The sequence below is a fragment of the Perissodus microlepis genome, chromosome 19 (assembly GCF_051167445.1).
Source record: "Perissodus microlepis isolate ML-2025 ecotype Zambia chromosome 19, ASM5116744v1, whole genome shotgun sequence".
Taxonomy (NCBI): domain Eukaryota; kingdom Metazoa; phylum Chordata; class Actinopteri; order Cichliformes; family Cichlidae; genus Perissodus; species Perissodus microlepis.
In genome coordinates this window covers 28,244,676-28,267,406 of record NC_140479.1, presented here as the reverse complement: position 1 = coordinate 28,267,406, position 22,731 = coordinate 28,244,676, and the positions used below count along the sequence as shown (strand labels likewise).

Here is a 22,731-nt window from a genome sequence, read left to right as displayed (position 1 = left end):
GGTTGGACTGAAGAGGCCTCTGAGGATCTGTGCGAGTTAAAATAAGGTTTGGTTTGGGTATATGGAGGAGCTCCTTACTGTCAAGAACGGATGCTTTGAATTCTGGAGGACTCTGTTCTCTGTGAGTGTGTGCGCCACTTCATCCTGGAGACAAGAAAGAAGAAGGAAAAAAAAAAAGACAGCATTTGTGCAACTCTCTCAATTACTATTTAGGTATCAGTCATTGCTTTCCCCCAGACTCCCAGTGCATTTTCACCCCTTCACTTGCTCGTTGGCAGCCACTCACTTTTGCTACGATCACCTCCTTCTTTAGGATCTTCATGGCATAGTAGCGTCCTGTGGCCTTCTCCTTTACCAGAATAACTTTGCCAAAAGTGCCTTTTCCCAGGAGTTTGAGGTATTCAAAGTCGTGCATAGTCTGCAAGGCAATGGGGGAGAATACAGCATCTGGTTACAAACAGGAGCATTAACAAACTCAGACTCTAAACAGGACACGCAATCCCACTGACAACAACGCTGAAGCATTTAAGGCACCATCTCACCCACAGAGCAATTTCCACTCCTCTAATGGTTTGACCTATATATGTGGTTGTGTCTCAGTTAACCTTTGACCCCCAGCTCTGGAGAGAATGTTGAAAATGGTTGTGCGGGGGACATCTAATCCAGTGACATTGGACCTTTAAGTCATGACACATGTGGGGGGAGGGGGGCACGTGTGAAACCTAGTGGGCATGCTATCTGGTGCTAAGCCACCCACAACTGATGTTGGGAAAGAAGCTGTGGGCCGAAGCTGTGCAAGTACAAATAAGCTGGGGAGGGTGAAGGAGGAGTAACTGTCAAATGAGGAGGGGGGAAAAAAAAAAAAAAAAAGCTGTACTAACAGCGAGGAGCAATCTCACTAGTTAAGAACGAGTGAGAGAGACATTTATGAGGACATAACCGAACAAAGATACATGGAGTGTAAATGAGCTAGTACCACTTTGAGTCTGGGTTTGGTCAGGTAGACCTCCATGTCCATGGGGTCTGGGGAGGAGTCCATCATCTCCTCCTCTTGTTTCTGTAGGCCTTCAGCCACTGCCTGGATGGCTTTGGTCCATTCTTCCCTGAGGTAGACACAAGCAGCAGAGAGATTACATCAGTCCATTTACCACCAAGCAACCCCAGCAGCCCAATCATGTAATTGTCTTCTTATCAACAGGAAGGCAATTTCAAGTGTGACTTCTGCCAAGAGCCAGTGCACAGGGTGAAGGTGTATAATGATGATTAAATACGTATGTTGGTGTACGCTTCTGCATGTTAGAAAAACTAAGCTCTTAAACTACTTTGTAGCATTCTGGGCCAAATCTTAGCATGCGGATGATTCGAGCTCAAGTGCTCTGTGAGCAGTGAGGGGTCTGCGTCTCACTTGCCTCTCCTCAGGGGTCTCCACGTGGAAGGTACGCTCGATGACAGTGGTCCACTGCAGGCAGCGGATGATGAATGTGTTGGGCTTGGGCCGTTCCGTCTTCATCAGCTGGCACTCTGACCACAGCCGGGGAGATGGAGACGAAGAGAAGGGCCAGTGTGTAGGAGAGCAGAGGGGAGAGACAGACCCGCAGTTATAGCCATTTATCTTTATCGCCGTCCTAACAGACAATCTCGGCCAATTTGGAAAAGAACAGGTGCACTTTGGTGGGAGAAAACAACTGATGCTTAAATCGTCAGTCCCTTTAAAAATAAAAATGCTTTGTATTAGTAGTGCTTTAAATCCAGCACATACTCCAATTCATTCCCTAACGGTTGTTCTAAAAAGCAACTCTTTACTAGTCATTTTCAGACTGTGATGAATCTGACAAAACACATGTTAAATTATTGGTCTGAATCATCGAGAAATCCCAAAACCCAAGGTCACATCTTGTTTTCTCAGAGCAGAACCTGAGATGATATCACATTTCCACTAAAATGAATCAGCTAAAGGAAACAGAACTTCATGTCTGAGAAACTCAAACCAGGAAATGTTTAACTTGCCACGTTGGCACACACCCGGCTTAATCAGTCTTGTTCTTTAAGAATTTCATATCATGCACATCATCACACCCTTCTTTTATTGCTTCTGCTGAAATTTTCCCACTTTTGGAGCAAATAATTGTCTTGTAAGCAGTTTGCAAAAACAATTACTCACAACAGTCTAATAACTGAATTTACAAAGCAGAGATTTCCATCTGCACCTCCTTCGCAGTAACATCTGTTCCCAAATGAAACATGTCAGCAAATATGTCAGAACGTGACACAAAATGGCCTGCGTCTGATGGATGGAGGACTCTGAGTGGACCACCACTGAGATCCAACATGGCTCCATCAGGGTGAATATATAATCCAGCTGCAGCGGCCCCGTCAGCAACGACGCACCATGTGTCCTCTGCGGTGGGGTCACAGTGGTGACAAAAGCAAAGCCAGTGCTGATGGAGACAGACCCTCCAAGAGGAGCCCAGATAAATACTTGAAATCAGGCGGCTAATGGCCACGATAACTCAAGAGTGTCGGAGAGGAAACATTTTGTTAAACAAACAGTATGCCGTCTAATTGCTGTGTTCAGTCATCTGCACAGCTTATCGCAGCAACTTTCTCTGATGTGAAGATCGAGTGAGTCGAGCTGCTCTGGGCATTTTTTTGTTTCTGTTTCTATCTGTCACAATGCAAACAAAGTTTTGGGGACTGCACAGAGAGAAGAGAGCTGCCATCTGATGCATTAATGTAAGGAGTCAAAACATCTTGCGTGCACGTTCAGTGGCGGAGCTCTCTATGCTCAGAGCGGTCCTCCTACTGAAAACCGCGCCGCCGTTCTATTAAGATGATAACACAGCAATTTCTCTTTCTATTCAAAGTCATTTAGAAAGCTGCCAGATGAGTAAACGGAGGGATTACTTGTTCAAAAAGGTCTTCCACATTTTTCCTTACACACTGTCAAACTGTTATTAACTTCTTTTCAGTGTGAAGAAGTATAAAAAACATTTGTTTGTTTTTTTAAATCATGCATGCAAGTTAAGAAGAGCAGCAAACAAAATAGGGGTGAAAACAAGCTGCCAAGAAACAAGGGAAAAAATGTGGTGGTTTCTCTGAAGCAGATACTCACGTGCTACAGAGAAGTTATTTAAGGGGGTTTCCAGCTGGTCAACATCTTGCGGTCGCTCTTTGTAGCCAATGAATGTACCATCACTCTTCAGGAGAAAATACCTTGGCCTCCAGGTCTTGATGTATTCTCCTGATAAGAGAAAAAGATTGAAAAGGAGGTAAAATTAAACAGCATGTGACCAACTCCTTTTTCTTCCCCCCCCCTCCGGTGTTGTCTGTTCAAACCTTACTTGCTTTTACAGCCTCGAAAGCTGAGCAATAAACATTGACATTGTGAATGCCTCATAACATTTTAGTGATTTCTTTTCATATTAATTGTCAGTGGTATAACGCATTATTAAATTAGCACTGAAAGCACTAGGGCCTTCTTTTAGTGAGAATCAAAAATGCTGTTTTTAAAGCTGGAGTCAGGACTCCTTCCCTCCACATGGTACGTCCTCTTTTTCAACAGTCATTTGCAATGAAGATAGTCACAGGATATTCAAACAAAACAAAACAAAACAAAACAAAAAATCTTGTCCCGAGTTTGAGGATCTAAGTCGACTAATTTCACCAGGAAGGAGACTAGTTTCCCCCCCCCCCCCCAAAATTCCACTGTAGCCATTTTTACACAAGAAATCAAACAAATACCAGGAGAATGAGGAATGGGACATTGTTTCAAGTGGCCTTTTCTCACTTATAGCACACAATGGAGGAATGTAAGCTTCAAACACACTCTTCCCATTGGAAATATTCTTGTTTGAGAGCGTGCAGGATTCACTTGCCCTCTCTGAATTGTGACAGTTAGTTGATTGTGTCATTCTTCCAACAGCACAGCAGGCATGGTAAAAAATCTAACGTACGGGTAAAGCTCCAGTATCATTTTAATCATACAATTAAAATTGTGTAAATCACGTATGCAAATATCCTCAGGCTTCTTACACTTTCACGCTTTTAGTTTTCAGCAAAAACTGCCTTTCATTTAAGCAACTTAAAACTGTATTTGCATACATTTTTAACAAGTAGAATTTTTAACGTCACTTTAAAACACTTTAATCTGCAGTCCAGCTTAACATTTCCTACAGTTCTTAACTCTGTAACGGTGGATGCCAACGCTTCAATTAGATTTTCATACAAAACTTTCCACACTCCTCGTTTTCTAGACAACAGCCTTAAACTCAAGCCAAGCATGTCCATCCCATTCAGTTAGAGACACTGGCATCACACAAATGAATTAGGCAGACGAAACTCAATTTATTCCGGTGATGCTTCAGGAAATGTTGCGCCAGATGTTGTGCAGACGGTGAAGATGGGGAAATTAAAAAAAAAAAAAAAAAAAAAAAAAAAAATAGCTTACATACCATAACAAGGCAGTGGCACACAGCGGAGTGGAACTTGAATATTTATACAGGAAAACTGTAATTTATTTTTAATTACGGAGCCGCATATTAACCCCATGCAGTGCCATACCAAGCTGTCCTTAATTGCCCCATTTCCTCCAACACAGAAGCGCGGTGTGTGTGCGTGTGTGTAAGAAGTAAAAGATCTGTCTTATGAGCTTCTGTTACACACACACACACACACACACACACACACACACACCTGAGTAATGAAACTGATAGCAGATTAGACAGTGCAGAGCAAACATCAGCTTGTAATATCTACTCTATTTAGTGCGCATTGTACTAAAATATTTAAAGAAATCATATGAATTATTAAAACTGGTTGAGTGTCATTTTTCAAGATTTGTCACTTGTAATCTGTCAAAATCATCAACTTCCCCTTCCTGCTTCTCTTCTACATTTTCTCCTCCCCACATAAAGCGACGACACGGGATGCCCTTCATAGCCTGTATACATAAAGCTGGACGGAGCCACTATGATAATAATATAATACAGACTATAGAAGCCATAGAAGAGTTCTGGCTGCTGAGGGACATTGTATGTTTTTTATTTAATGGGACTTTAGAGCAGTGATCGAGACATTAAAGTCATCAGGATGAGAGCGTAACGGTAACTTTCTTTAGACTTCTATATAATCAGATTTGTTACTGCCACTGTGCAGGAGTTGCAACCTGCCCATCATTAAAAAAGAAAAATGAAAATGCAGGTTTTAGCTAGAACTCAGTCGATACCAATATTCGGCATTTATGGAGTTGGAATTTAAAAATCTAATAGATTTGCTGACATTTTCCTCTTCTGCACACAATAAACATAAATGGATGTCCCTAACATTTTTTGTGTGTACTTAGCAGTTTGCACTAAGATAATCAGACAAAGCAGTTTAAAAATAATTTGTTTTACTATCACAATAAGTTGTGGAACTCTTCAAAGTTTCTCCTATTGCTTCTTTACACTTTTCAAATCATCTTTATTCATTAAGCGCTATAAATGTTGATACCGACGGGATCTTAATGCATTCTGTATTTGCTTCGCTTTCAGATAACAGTCTAAGAGTTTTTTGATCAGAAGAATGAAAAAGAGTGCTCGCTGGAAAGTTGGAAGTTATAGACTAGCATGTTTTATTAGCTCCACTTGGGATAGACGGTACAGGAAAATGAAATTGCAGTACGACGATGCAGATGTTTGTGTTACGGTTCTCAGTTTTGTTAAACCTGAATCAAAACATTTTTTTATTTTTTTAAAACCTGGATGTTTTAAAAAACAAAAACAAACGAAACAAAAACAAAACACCTGATTTACTGCTGGTGTGGTGGCACCAATCACCATACAAAAGGAAACAGCTGCCACTTGGCACAACAGAAGACATTAGTCTTCAATCCAGAGCAGATGTTTAATATGTTATTACATTTTTCTTTATTGTGCAAGGGGAGATTCTTCATCTCGTTTGCTGCAGAGTAAGTGTTTTCACACCAAATAAAGCTCATTTAGAAATTAGCTCAAATTTGACAGGCGTCAGACTGCCGCGCTCACAGCTTTTCGACAAATCCGCTTATACTAGATGTGCTGCCCCAAGTGAAATAAGCAGAATACAGTTTGCTGCAGCTCCCTCGTGACCGCTTTACACACAACTGCAGTGATAAGATTTTTCCAAATACAAACCACACCAATCAACTTTAACAATCAATCATCCAAATACACGCCGATCTCCTGGGACTCCACGTCCGTAGGGTTATTTATCACGAGCCTTTAAGAGCACCAGACTTCCTTACTTCAGCACAATGGAGCTTAGAGACTTGTTTAGCATAAAATCTAAATAATAAAAGCACAAAAGACGTGGCATTTAAGAGTACACATAGTCATTAAGTATCAGCTGCGAGTTAGCTCGAGAGCCTGTTCAATACATAATTTGGACTAATCTGCAGCCAGAAAGTCTCCTGAGCCCTTCATACCGGTCCTTGTTTTCCTCCGCTGGGCCCCAGCTGGTGCTTCACTCTGTGGTCAGGTTTTGGCTGACCCATATCTCTCAACTATAAACCCATGCCAACCAACACTGAGGACAGTATGTGCACAATGTAGAGGCAGCATAATGAGTCCCCTACCTGACACCGCGACACGTGATGAAGGCTCAACGTATATACTTGTCTCACCAGCAGGGCCTAAAGTTTCAATTTAGAAGTTTTCGTTTGGCAGCGGGAACGCGGGCAGATCATTTCCAGACTGTGTAATGTTCTTACGTAGATTCAGATCCTGATGGGCAGAAACAGGTGTTTGTGTGTACACATGATTGTGCTTGTCTGTAAATACATTTGTGTATGTATGGCGCCTTGTAGGCACTGAAAGGTATTTGTGTGCAACAGATTACAACAAACAGTCAGTTTGAAAGGCTTTTCTGCCAGATCCACTGACGCATGGCACACACTAGTAGTTGCATGGGTGGTCATATGTGACGCAGCAGCACGGCGAGGCATGGCATGGCATGTATTGGGGGAAAATCTGACACACTGGTGTGGAAGACACAGCCAGCTAAGCATCCTTAGTCACCATTATCCCCATTCTGACAATGGCAATTGTGATATTAAGAGAGACTTGTTCCACACAAAAAGGTAAATAAGGTCTAACCCACTGTAATAACGCAGTCTACTGTAACTAGAAAGTTAAAAAGTCTTTCCTGCAGGGGCGCTCATCTTTGATGCCACCTCTGCAAAGGTTAAGCAACCCCACATCTGCATTGCACATCCCTCAACTAGTGCATGCTCCTTCTAGACAGGAGGACACTGCAACTTCCTCGTCTGTGACCACAAGCTCGATCACATGACAACTGTGGAAATGGCTATATCCGGTTGTCTGCCAGCGCGCGTCTCCGCCGCATTGAGAGCGGGCGGGGGGGAGTGAAGGGGTTGCACTTGCAGTCTGCACTCTGAGCATAAACAACCAAGATGACCCTTGTCAGCTTCCTATTGACACACATTTCCCCTTTTGGTTTTATTCATTTGTACTTTCCACAGAGCGGCTTTTCTTAAGAACTGACAGAGTGAGAAAGTGAAAACTAAGGCTGGGTTTTTTCCCCCTTTTTTTAAAATTGTATTGTCAAATATACAGTTACTGTTTAGAGTAAACATGGATACATTTATATGGTAATTATACACAGGGACTGTTATGCAGATGCAGAGAGGGGAAAAAAAAAATAAAAAATCTTCTGCACTACTTAAATCCAGTGCTTTGCATACTAGACCCCAAATACATCCTGTGTACACTGAGAAAAAGTGCAGACTGCTGACAAAGGACAATAGGCCTCAGAACAACACAGGAGAGCCTTCTGCTTTTAACTCACTTCATCATCACAGTGTTCCAGTAAACTAAAACCTTTTGATGTCAACAAGTTCTCCAAAACAGGAAAGTGGCCAACAGACAGACTGACCACAACCTAGATAAGATAAAACCTGCTTCAAGTGTCTGGTTGACACACAGGCACACATGCATGCATGCACGCACAAACACACACGTTGCTCTGAGGAAATCCACTGCATTATCACAGTCCCAGTAAGCTTTTCTAATAAAAGCATGACAGCCGACATGTGGCTCGTCTCAACCAAATTAGGGGAAGGACAGAAGAATGGGAAGACTGATTTGACAAAAGATGAGAGATGAGAGTACTGGAGGGGATGAGAAAGCAGTGTGTGAGGAGTTGTGCTGAACGGCGTGGTAGTGAGACAGATCACTACATATGTTCCCCACATATGTAGGAGTGTGAGTGGGGGGTGGGGGTGTGAGCGCAAGTGAAGTGTGCATGAGCCATGCGCACTGTGTGTGCAGGGGAGGAGCTGTCAGGGCCTGATAGAGTGTCTTTACATGACAAGCAGCTGCTGAGGGCTGGGATGCGCGCTGGGCAAAGTGGAAAATAATGAACGGAGAACCGCTGCCAAACAAAACAGAATTCATCTTTATTTGCCAACTGCTGCATGGCCTTGTGTGCGGACAGCTTCAGCATGCCACAGCTACGCCCCTCTACACCTCAAGCACGGTACAGGAGGAAAGAACGGGTTTGGCGCAGCAGCTGGAGCATCTGTGCTTTTACCGAATTACAAGAAAAAAGGTACAACAACAACTCCTGAGGAGGGAATCACTTTAATCTAGATACTGAAATGATCAGGAAGTTTTAACATTATACATTTCAAATTTTCTCAACTTAATGACACTTCACGTCGACTTCCAAGAAATGACTCTTTACTTCACGTTAATCCTTTCTTTGGACAGTAAAGCCATGTGAAAGTCAACTTGGCTTAAGAGGCCCTAACACTAAGGGTTAGTCAGACAAGCTTATTGAAGATTCATTAAATAAAAGGAAGAGAGGGCGGGTGAATGAGGTTAGTGGCTGGTTCAGAGGAGCATCCTGCACTCTCCGTCTCTATGTGACAGCAACAGGAATGTTGAGAACCCAGCTGCTATAGTTTGTTGGCTAATAAGACACATCATGTAGTATTCATCAGTCTTTTTTTTTTTAAGTCTTTTTTTTTTTAAATTACAAACAAAAGGAGAAGAAAAAAAGCCACAGTCTCCCAAACTAACAGCTGTATCCCAGCTCGTTCTATTTGTAAGGTTTTTAATAACATTTCCAAGACAGTAACTTTAGAAGAAAGACAAGAACACCTTTGTCACAAGCCACTAGATAAACCACACATGCACACTAATTAACAATGCAAGTGGGTAAATGATCTCACACAGAGTGAGAGGAACCAAAAGAGGGTCAGACAAAATGTGCCTCAGTGCTCACACCCAGTGGTTGGACTTCCTGAGAGGGCTGCTGTTGGGTTTTGTCCCCGTCTGGCCATTCATGGCTTGGGGATGAGAGGAAGGGAGCCAGTGTAACTGCATGAACTGTGCGTGTGTGTGAGTTTGAGTGGTGAGAATCGGATGAGGAGGAGGTGGTGGGGGTAGGCGGAGGTTGAGGATTAGGGAATTAGAACTCCAAAGCGTGGGAGGAGGGGGTAGGGGGGGCTTCGCCTTTTGTTGGTTTTTCCTCAGCCGCCCCCGCCATCCCTTCGGCCCTTTTCTGCCGGGTTCTGCCTGTAGGCTGCAGCTGCGGCCTGCCACCCTGTGCCCTGCATCTCAATGAGGCACGGAGTGCCTGCTCTAAAAGAGTGGGGGCTCCCTGATGCAAGGGTCAACACTGAGCCCAGCAACCACAAACTCCACCCCCAAGACGCCCTGCTCTAAGCTGAGCTTCTCATGCTGACTGAACACCCATCTACATATTTGCCCGACTGCGACCATATAAGGCAGCACCGGGTTCACATGGCATCTTAAACTATCCTGGAGTACGGACTCCTTTTCTTTCCTACTCTTTATGCCTTCTTGACCCCCCCCCCCCCCCCAGCCCATACTCCCTTTTGTTGGCCTCATTCTCTCCATGCAGCTGGATTTGGGGGGGGGGGGGGGGGGGCCTTGCCAGGGCTTTGGCAACAGCATCAACAGGTTCTGTTGAAGGGCCACCCCAACCCCAAATCTAGCCCTCTGTCTCTTCCCCTTCTCCCTTTTTTTCTCTCCGTCTCTAGGGTTGCTACTGCTACCCTAAAAAGAAAAAAAAAAAAAAAAAAAAAAAAAAGCAAGGGGGTGCGATGGAGGCTGCCCCGCTTTCTCACGCTCGTAAGAAAGCCCTCACTTCTTCTCTGTGGTGAGTGACACCTGCTGATTACCATAGAGACACTGTGGGAAGTTCCCCCCTGAGATTTGCACCCTCTCCCTGGGTAAACAAGCAATCCATGGATTAGTTAACTGGGTTACTGCATGGCAAACAAATAAACACACATTATTTAGAACAAATTAGTGCCAATGAACTCTCAATGACCAGTAAAATTTAGCACCCTTAAACAAGCAACGATTACGCTCTACATCCCCCCCGCTCCATTTAGACAGGTACACTCCAGCTGTTGACATTTTTCAGGGGCACTACTTGTTAAAATGTTCTGTAAATAAATATAAATATGAAATATGCTCAGAGTAACAGAAAATGTCAATATCATGGATGTCACATATCTGAGTCCCCAGGCAGCCAAGCATCCCTTTCGTTTCGCTGCCTCTCTAACCCACCCTAAACTGAAGAGAGGTGCCAGTGATTTGATTGATGTCAAAGACTTTGAGCTTTTCGCCGGTCCATAGCCGCTTCCGCCATGGGTCTGAGTTGTCAGCAGGGTCATTATCCTAGCAACAGAGTAGGAAGCGTGCGCTGGAAGTGGGGGAGGACTAAAAAGGGGATGAGCTTGTGAGGGCAAGGGAGAAAGGGGGACCATAAAAGACAAGAAAAGAAAAAGTGTGTGAGTAAGAATGAAAGAGAACAAGCAGAAAGAGAGAGATGAGGACAGTGAGGAAATGACAGACAGAAAGGGTACACGGCAACAGTAACAGAGGCTGAGATCACTGCTGAGTACCACAGTTGTGGCGAGCAGGCGGACTCTGCACAGCAAAGTAAGCACACAGCGGGCTTGCTGCGAGAGGGGGCGAATGGTGGAGGTGCCACCTCCCTCAGCCTCCTGGTCCCCCCCACCATTCCAGCCAGCCTGCCTGCCGACAGCTGCACCCCAGTAATTTACTTCTCTCCACCACATTTAGCAGGAAGACTGCTTCCCATTACCCAGAGCAGGGGGTCCACGCTGACGGCCAGACACCCGGCCAGAGCGATGGCTTCCTGGTGTGACACCCTCTGCTGCTGGACCCTGCCTACAGGGGATCCACTCAAATCTGTCTGCCACTTCAACTTTCACTACTGGTGTTCATTTGGGCGTTTCCCTCACAAAGTTCAGGCTGACTATTGTAAACTTATTGGAAAAAAGTTAGCAAGAAAGGGTATACACCATTAGTTTCAGTCAAACTACTGAATTACCCACTGACAGAGGGTCAGCTGTGGCTCAGGAGGTAGAGCAGGTTGTCTGCTAATTGGAAGGTCAGTGGTTTGATCCCCAGCTCCTCCAGTCCACAATCTGAGGTGTCCTCAGGCAAAATACTGAGTTCCAAATTGCTCCGGATGCTTGCATTGGGCTGTGACTGCGCCTCATCGAAAGCGCTTAAAGGAATAGAATAAAGTGCTGCAGGAATGTGTGAATAAGGCTCGTAGCAAAAAGTGTTAAATGCTAAGTAGAGTTGCAAAGTGCTATATAAGTAGCGGTCCAGTTACGGACAGGCACCTTCCATATTTGATTATCTTCTCTCTGTAAAATCCCTTTATCCATCACTTAACGTCTGTGCTAGGTATTTAATGTTAAAAATGTGTATGTATGTATGTATGTATTCACTTGTCAGCTGTTGACAGGTGAAGTCAATATCTCATTACAGAGTTATTCCCCAGTGAAACTTTAGATCCTAAAAAACTGTGTGTTCAACAAGCCTGAGCCACAGAACCCCCCCTGAGGTCATTACCTGGCATATAAGATTATGGCTGAACAGCGCACGATGTACTAATAATAACACCGTCAACAGAACCAAGCTGGTAAAACACAGCATATTTGTAAAGGAGTAATTAATGCAGCATCACAAGTTTTAGTTCTGTTTATCATTTTTGTTTATATTTAATCTTCACAATATATCAGCAAATTTGCACAACTATTCCCCACACTGTTGCAGTATGTACGTACGTTTATGTGATTGTGTATTTGTAGCAGTATGCAATCGTTGACACCCATAATGAGGGTAGACCAGGCAAGGCCAGCAGCAGATTTGGCTGTGACTCAAAGTCCTTAAATCCTGAGACAGTCAGCAAGGCAGTATCATGAGACATTCTTAATCAGGTGGGTCTGCTCCCTTGAAGAGCATCGAGCTTTGCAGGAAACACTGCATTCCCTTACTTAGATCTTACAGAACAAACTAATAGAAATGTGGGAAATGCTAGCTGAATTGTTGCAGGCCTGCTCACCAGATGCACAAGGTACAAACATTCAAAACAATGGAGGGAAAAAAAATGTTTAAAAAATAAAAATCTACAGTTACTGTGTCTAGTGTTTTGTAACACCCCACCCCCACCCCCAGACCACCAACAAGGTCTTGCATGGACGAGCAGCTCATGGGTGTCCTTCAGCCGCATGACCAGCAAAAGGGCCAATCAGCTGACGAGGTCCAAACCAAACCACGAGAGAGTCTCTGTGGCATGTCGCACACAACATCAACCAGCTCTCCTCAGGCCGACTGGGTCACTGAGCAATGTTCTGGGAACATCACAAAGACGCTGCTCAACTTCTGTCCCTCTCCCTTTCGCCCCCCCCCCCCTCCCTTATCCCTTCCTCACCATCTCTACTTCTGTGCTCTCTGCTTACCCTCCTTCCCTCACTCCACCCCTCCTCTCACAGGTTGGAGCCAGCTGAGCGTGCTACCCAAATCCAACAGTTGTTGTGGCCTTCGTTAGCCTAACGAGGGGGCCGGCTCTTTATACTTGTCAGGGAGCAAATGAGTCAAACAAACAAGAGCCAGGGAAGAAGGGAGGACAAGCAAGCGCTGTTCTGTTGAGCTTGACTGGGTTTTTGGCCACAGCGCTTCCCTGGAAACTAGGGAACCCACAATCTGCCTCTTTGATGTCAGATGATGCTCTGGCTTTGATGGAAACTTTGGAAAAACACTTGCAAAGAGAAATAACATGCCGTTTGGTCTCTGTGGCCACTAGAGGCCGTAGGCACATTCAAAGTGTGTGGGTGCACTCCATGAAGGATCTAAAAAGGAAGTACCATTTGGGGACACATAACAACTGGTTATGATAGTAACGACAAAGTTACAGTGTTTGTGCAGGCCTGTACTTGCTATGTGGTCTGTGCATAAGGGCACCGGGTAATGTCCTGCTGGTAGTGTCAATAAATATGCTTCACTCTGTATATTAAACCACTCGCATTTGCATATGCATGTCTAAACACACACACGCTCCATCCCACTCAGCTGCTTTGTCATTCCAAAACTGTCCTTCCAAAACAGATAACAATCCCATCAACATGTCCCAATGGTGTCCACAATCCAGACGCATTACTGCAGCACAAGGCTTAAGAAGAAACTATGAAGGTGTGTCCTTCAGAATTAGATCATTTCACAGAGTGCAGCCTGTCTGGAACAACTGTACAGATCAATCCAAGGCTGAGAATCTGGAGCTTTAATGACAGATTAGCTCTACTGAGGGTGGGGGGTTACAAGGTACAGAGGCACAATCGCTTGCTTTACTTTCTCTCAGGCGTCTTGACTCAGTCTGCACGTGCATGCTGAAGATGACTAATCAGAAAGGAATCAAAGAGCCTGCTTGCCAGAGCTGCTTTTCTTTGTGCCCGCAACTGGCCCACCGTGAAATTCAATCATGTGGAGCCAATAAATGGGCACTGCTAGAAGAGGAGGCTACTCAAACTGTACCTGCTTTTGTAAGAGAGTACTGCAGTGCAAGACCAGGTCCATGAAACAGACACAAACACGAAAGAAAAACAAGTGTTGATGGAAATATGAAGGTCAATCTGTTGTAAAACATCAAATTGGTGTTTTGAAAGCACACATGGGAGTAATGAGCATGGTGAACACACTCAGAGGTGGTACAAGCCATTTATTATAACGCCCACATGGAGATTTGAGTCACTTGGGTGGCGCCACCACAAGCTGCACTCAAGGTGCGGGAAGATGGGAAGAGGTTTGTCGAGCACAGACTGCCTGGCTGACCGAGGTGATCGACAGAAAGACAGGGCTACTTGCAGGTTCACCTTCTGTGCACTGGCTCTGGGGCAAAGATTGCATGACAGTGATGCGACACTAAAAGCCTTCCTGTCAAGGAGGCAGGCGGATGCCCTCCAATCAAAACAGAGGCTCGGTGACATTTCACAGGGCACAGCTGCTGGGCTACGACAGCATGCCAACTCACTATTTCTGAAGGGTTGTTTGTTTAGTGTTCATGTCACAAATGGGGGGGGGGGGGGGGGGGGGTATAGATGGAGGCTCAGCGCTACAACAAGGCGCATATGTGCACACTCCTGTCACACACACTGTTTTCTTACCGGTCACTATTTTACTATTCTTATAGTTATACTTTACGCAGGCCGCCTGTTATAATGTTTCACTCTTATCTGTACTTGTGAAGGTGTGGAAAGATGGAAGTGTGCCAGATTTTAATGGGCAAACAAACGTATTTCAGAGCGTGTACAAATTTACACACCGTCTCAACAGCGGATAACATATTATTCACTTATTCCAGGGAAGATGGAATAAGACAAAAAAGCAGCACAATTTACTTCTGCAGACTTTATTTTACTACCAGCTAATCCTAAACTTTCAAGACTTGAACTTTATTACTTTCTGCAAATGAAATACTAATGGTAACTAACACGCTGCCCTTACATTAAACAGAAGACCAGCGGGGCATGATCGCATCATATGGGGTATATTGAGCTGCCCATCAAACTAAACCGGAAACCTGCTCTGTGCTTAGCACAAGTCTTGAAAATGGGGACTGTGGGCTAACACAATGCAGGAACTCTTATAGTGACATACTCCCATCACCTTATCCAATAATTGCAAGTCTTGGTGCTCTCTCTTCCAGAAAAAGGCCAGTTCCTTTTATTTCTGGGCCCAGGAGATTTCAGTGGTTTCTTATCCTATTTTGCCCCTGGTGGTGCAGGCAGTGGTGAAGTGGGCTCTGTGAGGCAGCCACAGCAGAAGGCAGAGTTAGTATGCGCACATAAAGCTGCTCAAAGCCAGCAGGTATGTGAGGAATGCCTTTCCGTCCAAACAACAGGACTCACGCCCGACAGTGAGCCATGCCACGCCACACAGCACTGTCAGAGCAGCTCCATGGGGCCCGTTGGGGATTCTGCAACTGGATGCCTCCTTATATTACATCTGGCATACTACTTCCTTTTAAATGCCTTTACAAATTAAATCAACCACTTGGCAAATAGTCTATATTGTTGTTGTTCATCATTTCTGCAACATTTAGAGGGTGGGGAAAAAAAGATTTGCTGCATCCACCAAGAAGTTGAGGCAATTTGTATAATGAATCCGTTTTTTATATCAAGTACAGTACTAGTGTTACATAAACTGTACGCATGAACTAATTTGTTTTCTGACATGTATCAACAAGAGAGTTTGAAATCTTTGACATATTCTAGGGTCTTTACATAATGTGTGTTGCACAGTTAGGTTTGTTACAAGGTCACGACAACCAGACACCTCGCGTACAAAAACCTCAGCACACGTCAAATGTTAGTTGTTTAAATGTTAATCCAGTTATCAAAAAATAAACAAAAGAAAAATAATATCGCACTTAATGGCACAAACTGTAAATTTACCTCTTTTGTGCAGCCATCCCTCCTTGACGATCACCACATTGGTCATGTTGGTGGCCAGGATGGAGGATCCAGGTTTCTCTCAGGGAGAGACGACTTTCAGTCCAAAGTTTCCTTCACTCAGCCCTGCGCAGGAGCCTGGAGACGGGGTCCTGGAGTTTATAGCAGTCTTCTCGATGGTGGTTACCTATTAGTTAAAGAAAAGTAAAAATTAGCCCATTGTTAAGGTGAACAATTTTTTCCACTTGTCTGATTATTAACCGTCAGGTCAACGGGGCCGAGGGGAGGCAAGAGAACCGAGAAGAGCCTCGTGTTTTACAGCCCAGTCGGTGAGGGAAGGGTACAACTACAGTGCAAGTGGAACCTGCAACATTTCAAGGTTCAAATATCTGTGTAAAGCTGTGGGTTTTGGCAATCAAAATGAAGTCTCCCGTATTGGAAAATTCCATGCTGTTCACTATTGAGGCAGCCGTTCTTGATAGACCAGGAGGTTCCCCCCCCCCTACTCATGAACAGAGCAGCAGTGAGAAAATAATTATATCAAATAATTCTCAAACAGGATATCCATATAATAGATTTTCAAACTTTGTGCACAGCTGTTTAATGATTTTTCTAAATCTCAGTTTCACCAAGAAGAACAGATTACTAGGGTTCTACTCCGTGCACGGATGGCATCAAAGTTTAAATCTTGAAAAGGTCTAGTCAAGTTTTATGTTTTTGTGTGCCACATACTAGCCCAGAGGCCCTGTGCTGCAAAGCAGGATTATGGGCATAATGTAGTCACTTCAGGTTTAACCCAGGGTTTTTACTGTTACTAAGGTGGCTCACTTCCCCGTGGTAACACATGGTGCAGACCTAACCTGCTCCACAGCAGGTTATGTTTGACTGTTTGACATAACATGTAGAAAATCACCAGCTACGGAACAATCAAATTCTCTGGAAAAATAAGAGTCACCTTTCCTGGAAGATCCCTTGAGCCTCTGTGAGCACGGTCTAAATTTGATAAAGACCGACTAAAGTGTTTGCGTTTCCCTTACGAGCGTCAATAAGAAATATAAATTCTGGGAAGCAGCTTTATTTCTTGTTTTTTTCCCCAGTTCACTGAAAGCAATTTAAAATAATTTTATTGTTCTCTGAGCCTTAATATAGTCATATGATCTCAAGAAAGGGCACCCAAGCCTTACACTGACAAGGTCAAACTGTTAAACACAGCAGGGCTGCAGCTGAAAGAACATAAGGTTAAATGAGACTACCTTACTCACCTCTGAGTAACAATTGTAATTATGTGCCAGATCCTTCTGTGACTTAATGATAGAGCTGTAATACTGATGAGTCTACCAACTTAGACAGTTGGCATTTTTGACAGCCTGGTGTATTGGATTCAAAGGCAAAATAAGGACAACAGCAGATGTGGCAGATCTAAAACACCTATACAGCACATGGACAGTATCTGAAAGTCATGTTCTTAAGAAATATGGAACATATTAATTTTAATTATGTATTTATTTGTTTGCAGGACCAAGAGCTCCAAAATGAAAATGACTCTACAAAAGTAGAGGCGCACCAACCTAATGGCTCCATAGTGTAGATGTTTATACGCCCGCTTCACAAGCTAAAGGTCGCTGGTTTGATTCCAACGGGATATACAAATCCCTTTTGAAGTTGTGTCAAGAAAGACATCTGGTGTAACTGTACCAAACCAAACATTCAGGGATGCCCACTGTGGTGATCCCTGTGGCAAGGGCCAATCATTGACATTCACCTCACTGATTGCTATGAGTCAATCAGCAAATAAGACGATACTCAAAGGCAGTGACTGATGTTTACCTGTTCTACTATATCCCAGTCCTTATATCTGGGATCCATTTTCAGAAAATGGTTTGTGAATTTATACTCTTTAAAAAGATATAAATATATTCCAAGTACATAGTGTGACAGGGAACTGAAAGACACTTAATCCCTCCTCACAGTATGCATTTATAGTGACAACTTCTGTGTTTGCAAGACATCAAACTGGACTGACCTACCAACACACATATGCAATCTGCCAGTTGTTAGTTTCAATGTTGGCCCAGCATTTCAAAATTATTGCTTCCACCCATTTTTTCGCCCTACTGATCCAATTCAGGGTTGTGGGGGTGCTGGAGCTCATCACTGCTGTCAAAGGGTGAAAAACAGGGTACAACCTGCACAGGTTCCCAATCGGGTTGAATCCAGGCTGGGGCTTTTTTGTGCAGATTTTGCATGCACTCCAGCTTCCTCCTACAGTCTGAAGACATGCGTGTTAGGTTAACTGAATTTTAAATTAACATCCTTTATATTAACATCAATGTAATTTCCTTGTGAGTAAGAATGACTTTACACTGACAGTCGTTTTAAAAAAAATTACCCTGCTGCCATGCTCTAGCAAGAGATTTGCGCTAAAGCACACTTCTGTGTGGTTGGATGGTATTAACCAACACGGAACTGTTTTGCTTAAAAACAAAAAACATGTGCTATATAACACAGCTCAGATTCAAATATATTACAAGATTTTAAAAAAAGAATTCCTAGTAAAAAGCTTCCTAGTAAATCCTAGGTAACTAGATTTGTTAAACGATAATATAACATTGATTATGTGATTTTTTTTTCTTTTTGTACAAGAGTACCGTTGCAAGGTGGCAGATGATGGCGGTCATGTGATGTTGTCAAAACCCTTCAACAGTTACAGTGCTGCTCCTAAACAGACCTCCAGGTGAGACTGTTTTGACAACAGAACAAAGTGAATAAACTATGAGGTCAAGGTGTGCTTCTTATAGTAAAGATGGCGAGATGCACACATTTGAGCACCTTCAAATAAAAGCATAGCCTCCAGTAGAAGAACTATCAAAGTGTTATTAGGTCTTGACAGTTCAAAATACCAGAAATGGCCATAATACTATCCTGGGTTACATAGTAAACACATGTAAAGGTATAAAGAAAAATGTATGACTAAAGGGTAGATAGTAAACCCAACTAAAAACCTAGATTTGGGAGAAAGATCACGCTACAGTAGTAGCTGCAATAGCTCACTTGTTAAAGCAGAAGTCAAATAAGGCAGTAAAAACTGTACTAACAGTCATCCAAAAACTGTCAAGACTACCATTAGACTTCAAACCTGCAGGCTATCATAACCAAAGCACTTGACCCGTTCCTTGATTCAGTACTTCTTTGTGATATAAAGATAGCTTTGAATAAAGGGAAGCAGCCAAAAGATGATCAATTGCAATCCTTGTTCACATAAATGTCACATACTGCGCCAGGCGATCCCTGACCATCGGCTGAAATCAATTTTCCTGCTGCTCCATCAAAGCCAGGCCATCAAAAGAGAGCTCTGTTTGAGTGGCCTCATCCAGCTAACTGGTGGAGACAACAACAGGAAGTGAATGTGACTATTGACAGACAACGAGTCATATCAGTACAGCCTCAGGCTCGAATACATCTGGCAGCGCGTGTGCAATCAACACCTTTTACTGCCACTCTGCTCCCCTCCATCAGTGAGCAAAAGTAAGTTTATGAAGCCAAAGTTTATTTTCGCTCAGTGTTTTTGTTTATTGCACTTGGGGTTGTGGTGGTTGTGTCACACAGCCGATGTTGGAAGGATCCTGGAGAGGGATTTGAGAGAAAGAGAAAAAAAAAAAAAAAAAAAAAAAAAAAAGCACACAGAGTGCAATTCAAAGTAAGGATCACAAAAACCGTTGGATCCCATCGGCATCTTAGTGTGGACTCTGTGACACAGGCACGCACACATTATATACACCTCACAAACAAACTTGAGCACACACACGCCGCAGCCAAAAAAGCAACACATGCACAAGTCCGGCTCTGGAGCCACAACAGAGCGCTGCTGTTTTAATGGGAGCGACCTGTTGCTACTGCGGCCTGTGTGTAAAAAGCTGGGCTGCTGCCAGCGCTGCAGCCAGCAGCCACTGAATGAACCCAGTACCCTGACAGCGGGTCACATGGTCCTCAGGCCTCTGGGCCACCGCCTGCCTGCCTGCCCTGATGTCAGGGCGGCTTTCAATCATTCATCTTTCTGGCTCCAACGCCGGGGGCCACCCCATTCAATGCAAATCAGTGTCATGCAGCAAAAGTTGCCACACACTGAGCTTGGGACTATCCTCTCTGGCCCAGTGACATGTGTTTATGGCAGGAAGCGGGGGGGGGGGAATAAATAAATAAAAAAAAATCAGGTCGACATCACCACGCTACTTCCTTCATCACAGATTCATAGATACTATTTTTTGCTTCAGTTTCTGCTCGGTTAACAGAAAAACTACCACATGGTTTCTGGTTCCAAAAGTAAAACATTACACTGAAAGTATTTAAAAACACAAGAAATGACATCACGCTAACCTGTTGCTGAAAAACAAATCGCCAAAGCAACACTTTAGTTTGAGCTCAAATGCCACAGTGGAGCCAGTAGTACGGTGATCTACTACGCTACCAAGTTCCTCTTTCAAGTTCCCTGAAAGCACAACATTATTGATAAGAATATTGCGGGCAGCTTTAACTGAACACAAAACCGCAGTGACTGCAACCTTGAAAGGCAAGCAGAGTTGCCGCTTTAATCCTGCGATGACACGAACACCAACCACTTTATGACTCACGTTAATGTAATCATATTCAGGCTGTTCAGACAAGCTGTAAAAGCAACACAATGCTTAATTTATTCAAATCACCTCCACACACACACCCACACACACACACACCTCATGAGAATCATTTTAGAATGGCTGGAAAGTTAACACAGAAAAGCAAAAGGAAAACAAAAGTAATTTGTTTTCAGTGTTTTCAGTTTTTGTGACACAGATGGAGAATTGTGACGTCCAGGACACCGGTACGAGAACCATCTCTTTCTCAGTCTCAGTACATCCAGACTCTGGTGATGCGTCCAGGCCCCTGTCTGTCTGTTTTGGACAAAATTTCAAACAACATTCCTCAGATTCTGCATGTAACTGGTGGCAGATTTGCGTCAACCGAGCTGCTTTAGGGGATTGGGTGGGAGGTGGGTGGTTTTTTCTAAACAGAACAGCGAGAGCCAAGCAGTCACTGGCTGCATCATTGCGCCAGCTTGTTGCGTCTTCCCCAGGTCACATGCCAAATCCCCTTGCGTACACACACACTGGACAGACGTAGTCTCATGACCGATAAAAAACATTTTTTTTTGACACTGAAGGCATGGTGGGTACAATACACCCTGGGACAATGTTCGCTTTTTAGTACATGCATGCACCCTGGGAGAAGGAGACAGACAGTATTATTAGCAAAATAAGTTTTAAACATGATTGCAAGCCTTGCATCCTGCAAGAATCCTTTTGAAATTTGAAAGCCCCATCAGATTTGTATGCCCTCGATATCTCTCAAACTTGATAAGAATACTATAATAATAAACCTTTATGACAAAAAACTATTGAGTGCAGACCTACACAACTGTCATTACTGTAGGTGGGATGCTAGCACTGAGGCCAGTGAAACCTATCAAAACACACTTATCCACAGGCATTATCCCGTTGTACTGATTACGGGGGGGGGGGTTAAATTACACTGTTGGGACTTTTTCTTATGACGTCTGTGTCTAAATTGTGGACCAAAAAGTAAACGCGTGGCAACAAGTCACAACATAGACGCATAACTTTTTCTTTTTTGTAAAGCAGCACTGTTTGTGGCCACAGCAGCTTCTCGGCAGGCAGGCAGCAAAGCTAATGGCTAAAGATAAGATGGCAATAAGTGCCTCACTCAAACAAGTAAACAAACGCGGTGGTAGTTCACAACAATGAATGAGCTGCTCTCTCTTGTTGAGCTCATTTGTTTTCATTTCCCTCCAGGACCATAAAGCACAGCGCAAAAAAACCCCAACTTTTTTCCCCGCAAAGAGGAGAACCGTTTGAAGCGACTTGACTGCAGATATTTTGGCCCGAGGGTTGTGTCTCAAAAGTGGTCATTGTCAAAAAAAAAAAATGAATGGTTAACATCTTAAAGAGACTCACTGCTGTTTGTGGAAAAACACCGAGCGTTAAGAATTCACTACAGGAAATTAATGAGTCTTCGACTTTTTTCGTCATAAGACAACTTTTTACGGCGAAGTGAAGTCAGGAAAGTACCTCATTTCAGGTTTGCATCTAGCGCTAGAAAGGATATGGGGCCTAGCAGGACAGCTTGGGTGAGAATAACCGCATCCCATGTAAGTACAATGGGGACCTACCCTGTCTAGCTGTCGAACTCTTGTAGTTAACCATGCGAAGGAAACGCGGACATTTACCTGGACAGGAATTCAACAATGTGTCCGTCTCATTATAGTGAGCTGTTTCGGCGGTGTTTTAAGTTGACGGGTCCTTCAACAATCTGGACAAAGTGCTCTCATTTACTCCGTTTCTCTTGCCTTTCTTCCACTACACCTCCCAAACGCGCTGTCTGCAATGCCTCTGTGGCAGCCGTCTCTCCCGGGTCCTAAAGCCGCCCTTAAATGAGTCACACTCACAGGAGGAGTAGTAGGCTGTCAGGCGTCCCATTGAAGAAAAAAAAAACTGCAGTGGTGCTTCTTCTGCATGGCCTTGTTGAACTCTCTGCTCTTTTATCTGTGCCGGTGGTTTCCAACATGGGTTTCGGGGACCTGCCGAGGACCTTGTATGTTTTTCAAGGGATCCTCGCTTCAATTAAGTCTACTTAGGTGGGGTTTTTTGACTTCCTGGAACAACCACAAGGGTAATGTAGGCTACAAGACGAGAATTACATTTTGGTACCGGCTCTACCTGCTCTGCAATGAGCTATATTAGGGTTCCAAAAGGTGCTTCTAGTCATCAATCATCTGTAATTATGTATTACTTTTTTTTGTCTTTTTGATTACATTTTTTTTGTTCACAAAATATACACAAATATTCCCAGTTAGTCCAGATGTTGTATATTAGTGCCTTACAAAAGTTCAAAATTACAGT

At 43.7% G+C, this 22,731-nt stretch overlaps 1 protein-coding gene across 3 annotated transcripts in view; it reads right to left on the bottom strand.

Moving 5' to 3' along the window:
• The window catches only part of akt1 (AKT serine/threonine kinase 1), a 31,333-nt gene extending 8,979 nt beyond the window's left edge, over positions 1-22,354 (bottom strand). The window contains exons 1-7 of one of the 3 annotated variants that reach the window (XM_084914244.1): positions 22,278-22,354; positions 15,782-15,965; positions 3,113-3,241; positions 1,410-1,521; positions 977-1,103; positions 287-418; positions 79-144 (exon numbers count right to left, since the gene is read on the bottom strand). In XM_084914244.1, the coding sequence (XP_084770370.1) occupies positions 79-144; positions 287-418; positions 977-1,103; positions 1,410-1,521; positions 3,113-3,241; positions 15,782-15,827 (612 nt within the window). In that variant the 5' untranslated portion in view covers positions 15,828-15,965; positions 22,278-22,354. Of the gene's footprint in view, positions 1-78; positions 145-286; positions 419-976; positions 1,104-1,409; positions 1,522-3,112; positions 3,242-15,781; positions 15,966-22,001; positions 22,257-22,277 lie in introns of those variants that run through there. The other 2 variants (XM_084914243.1, XM_084914242.1) reach the window with 2 other exon arrangements.
• Positions 22,355-22,731: the final 377 nt, after the last annotated feature.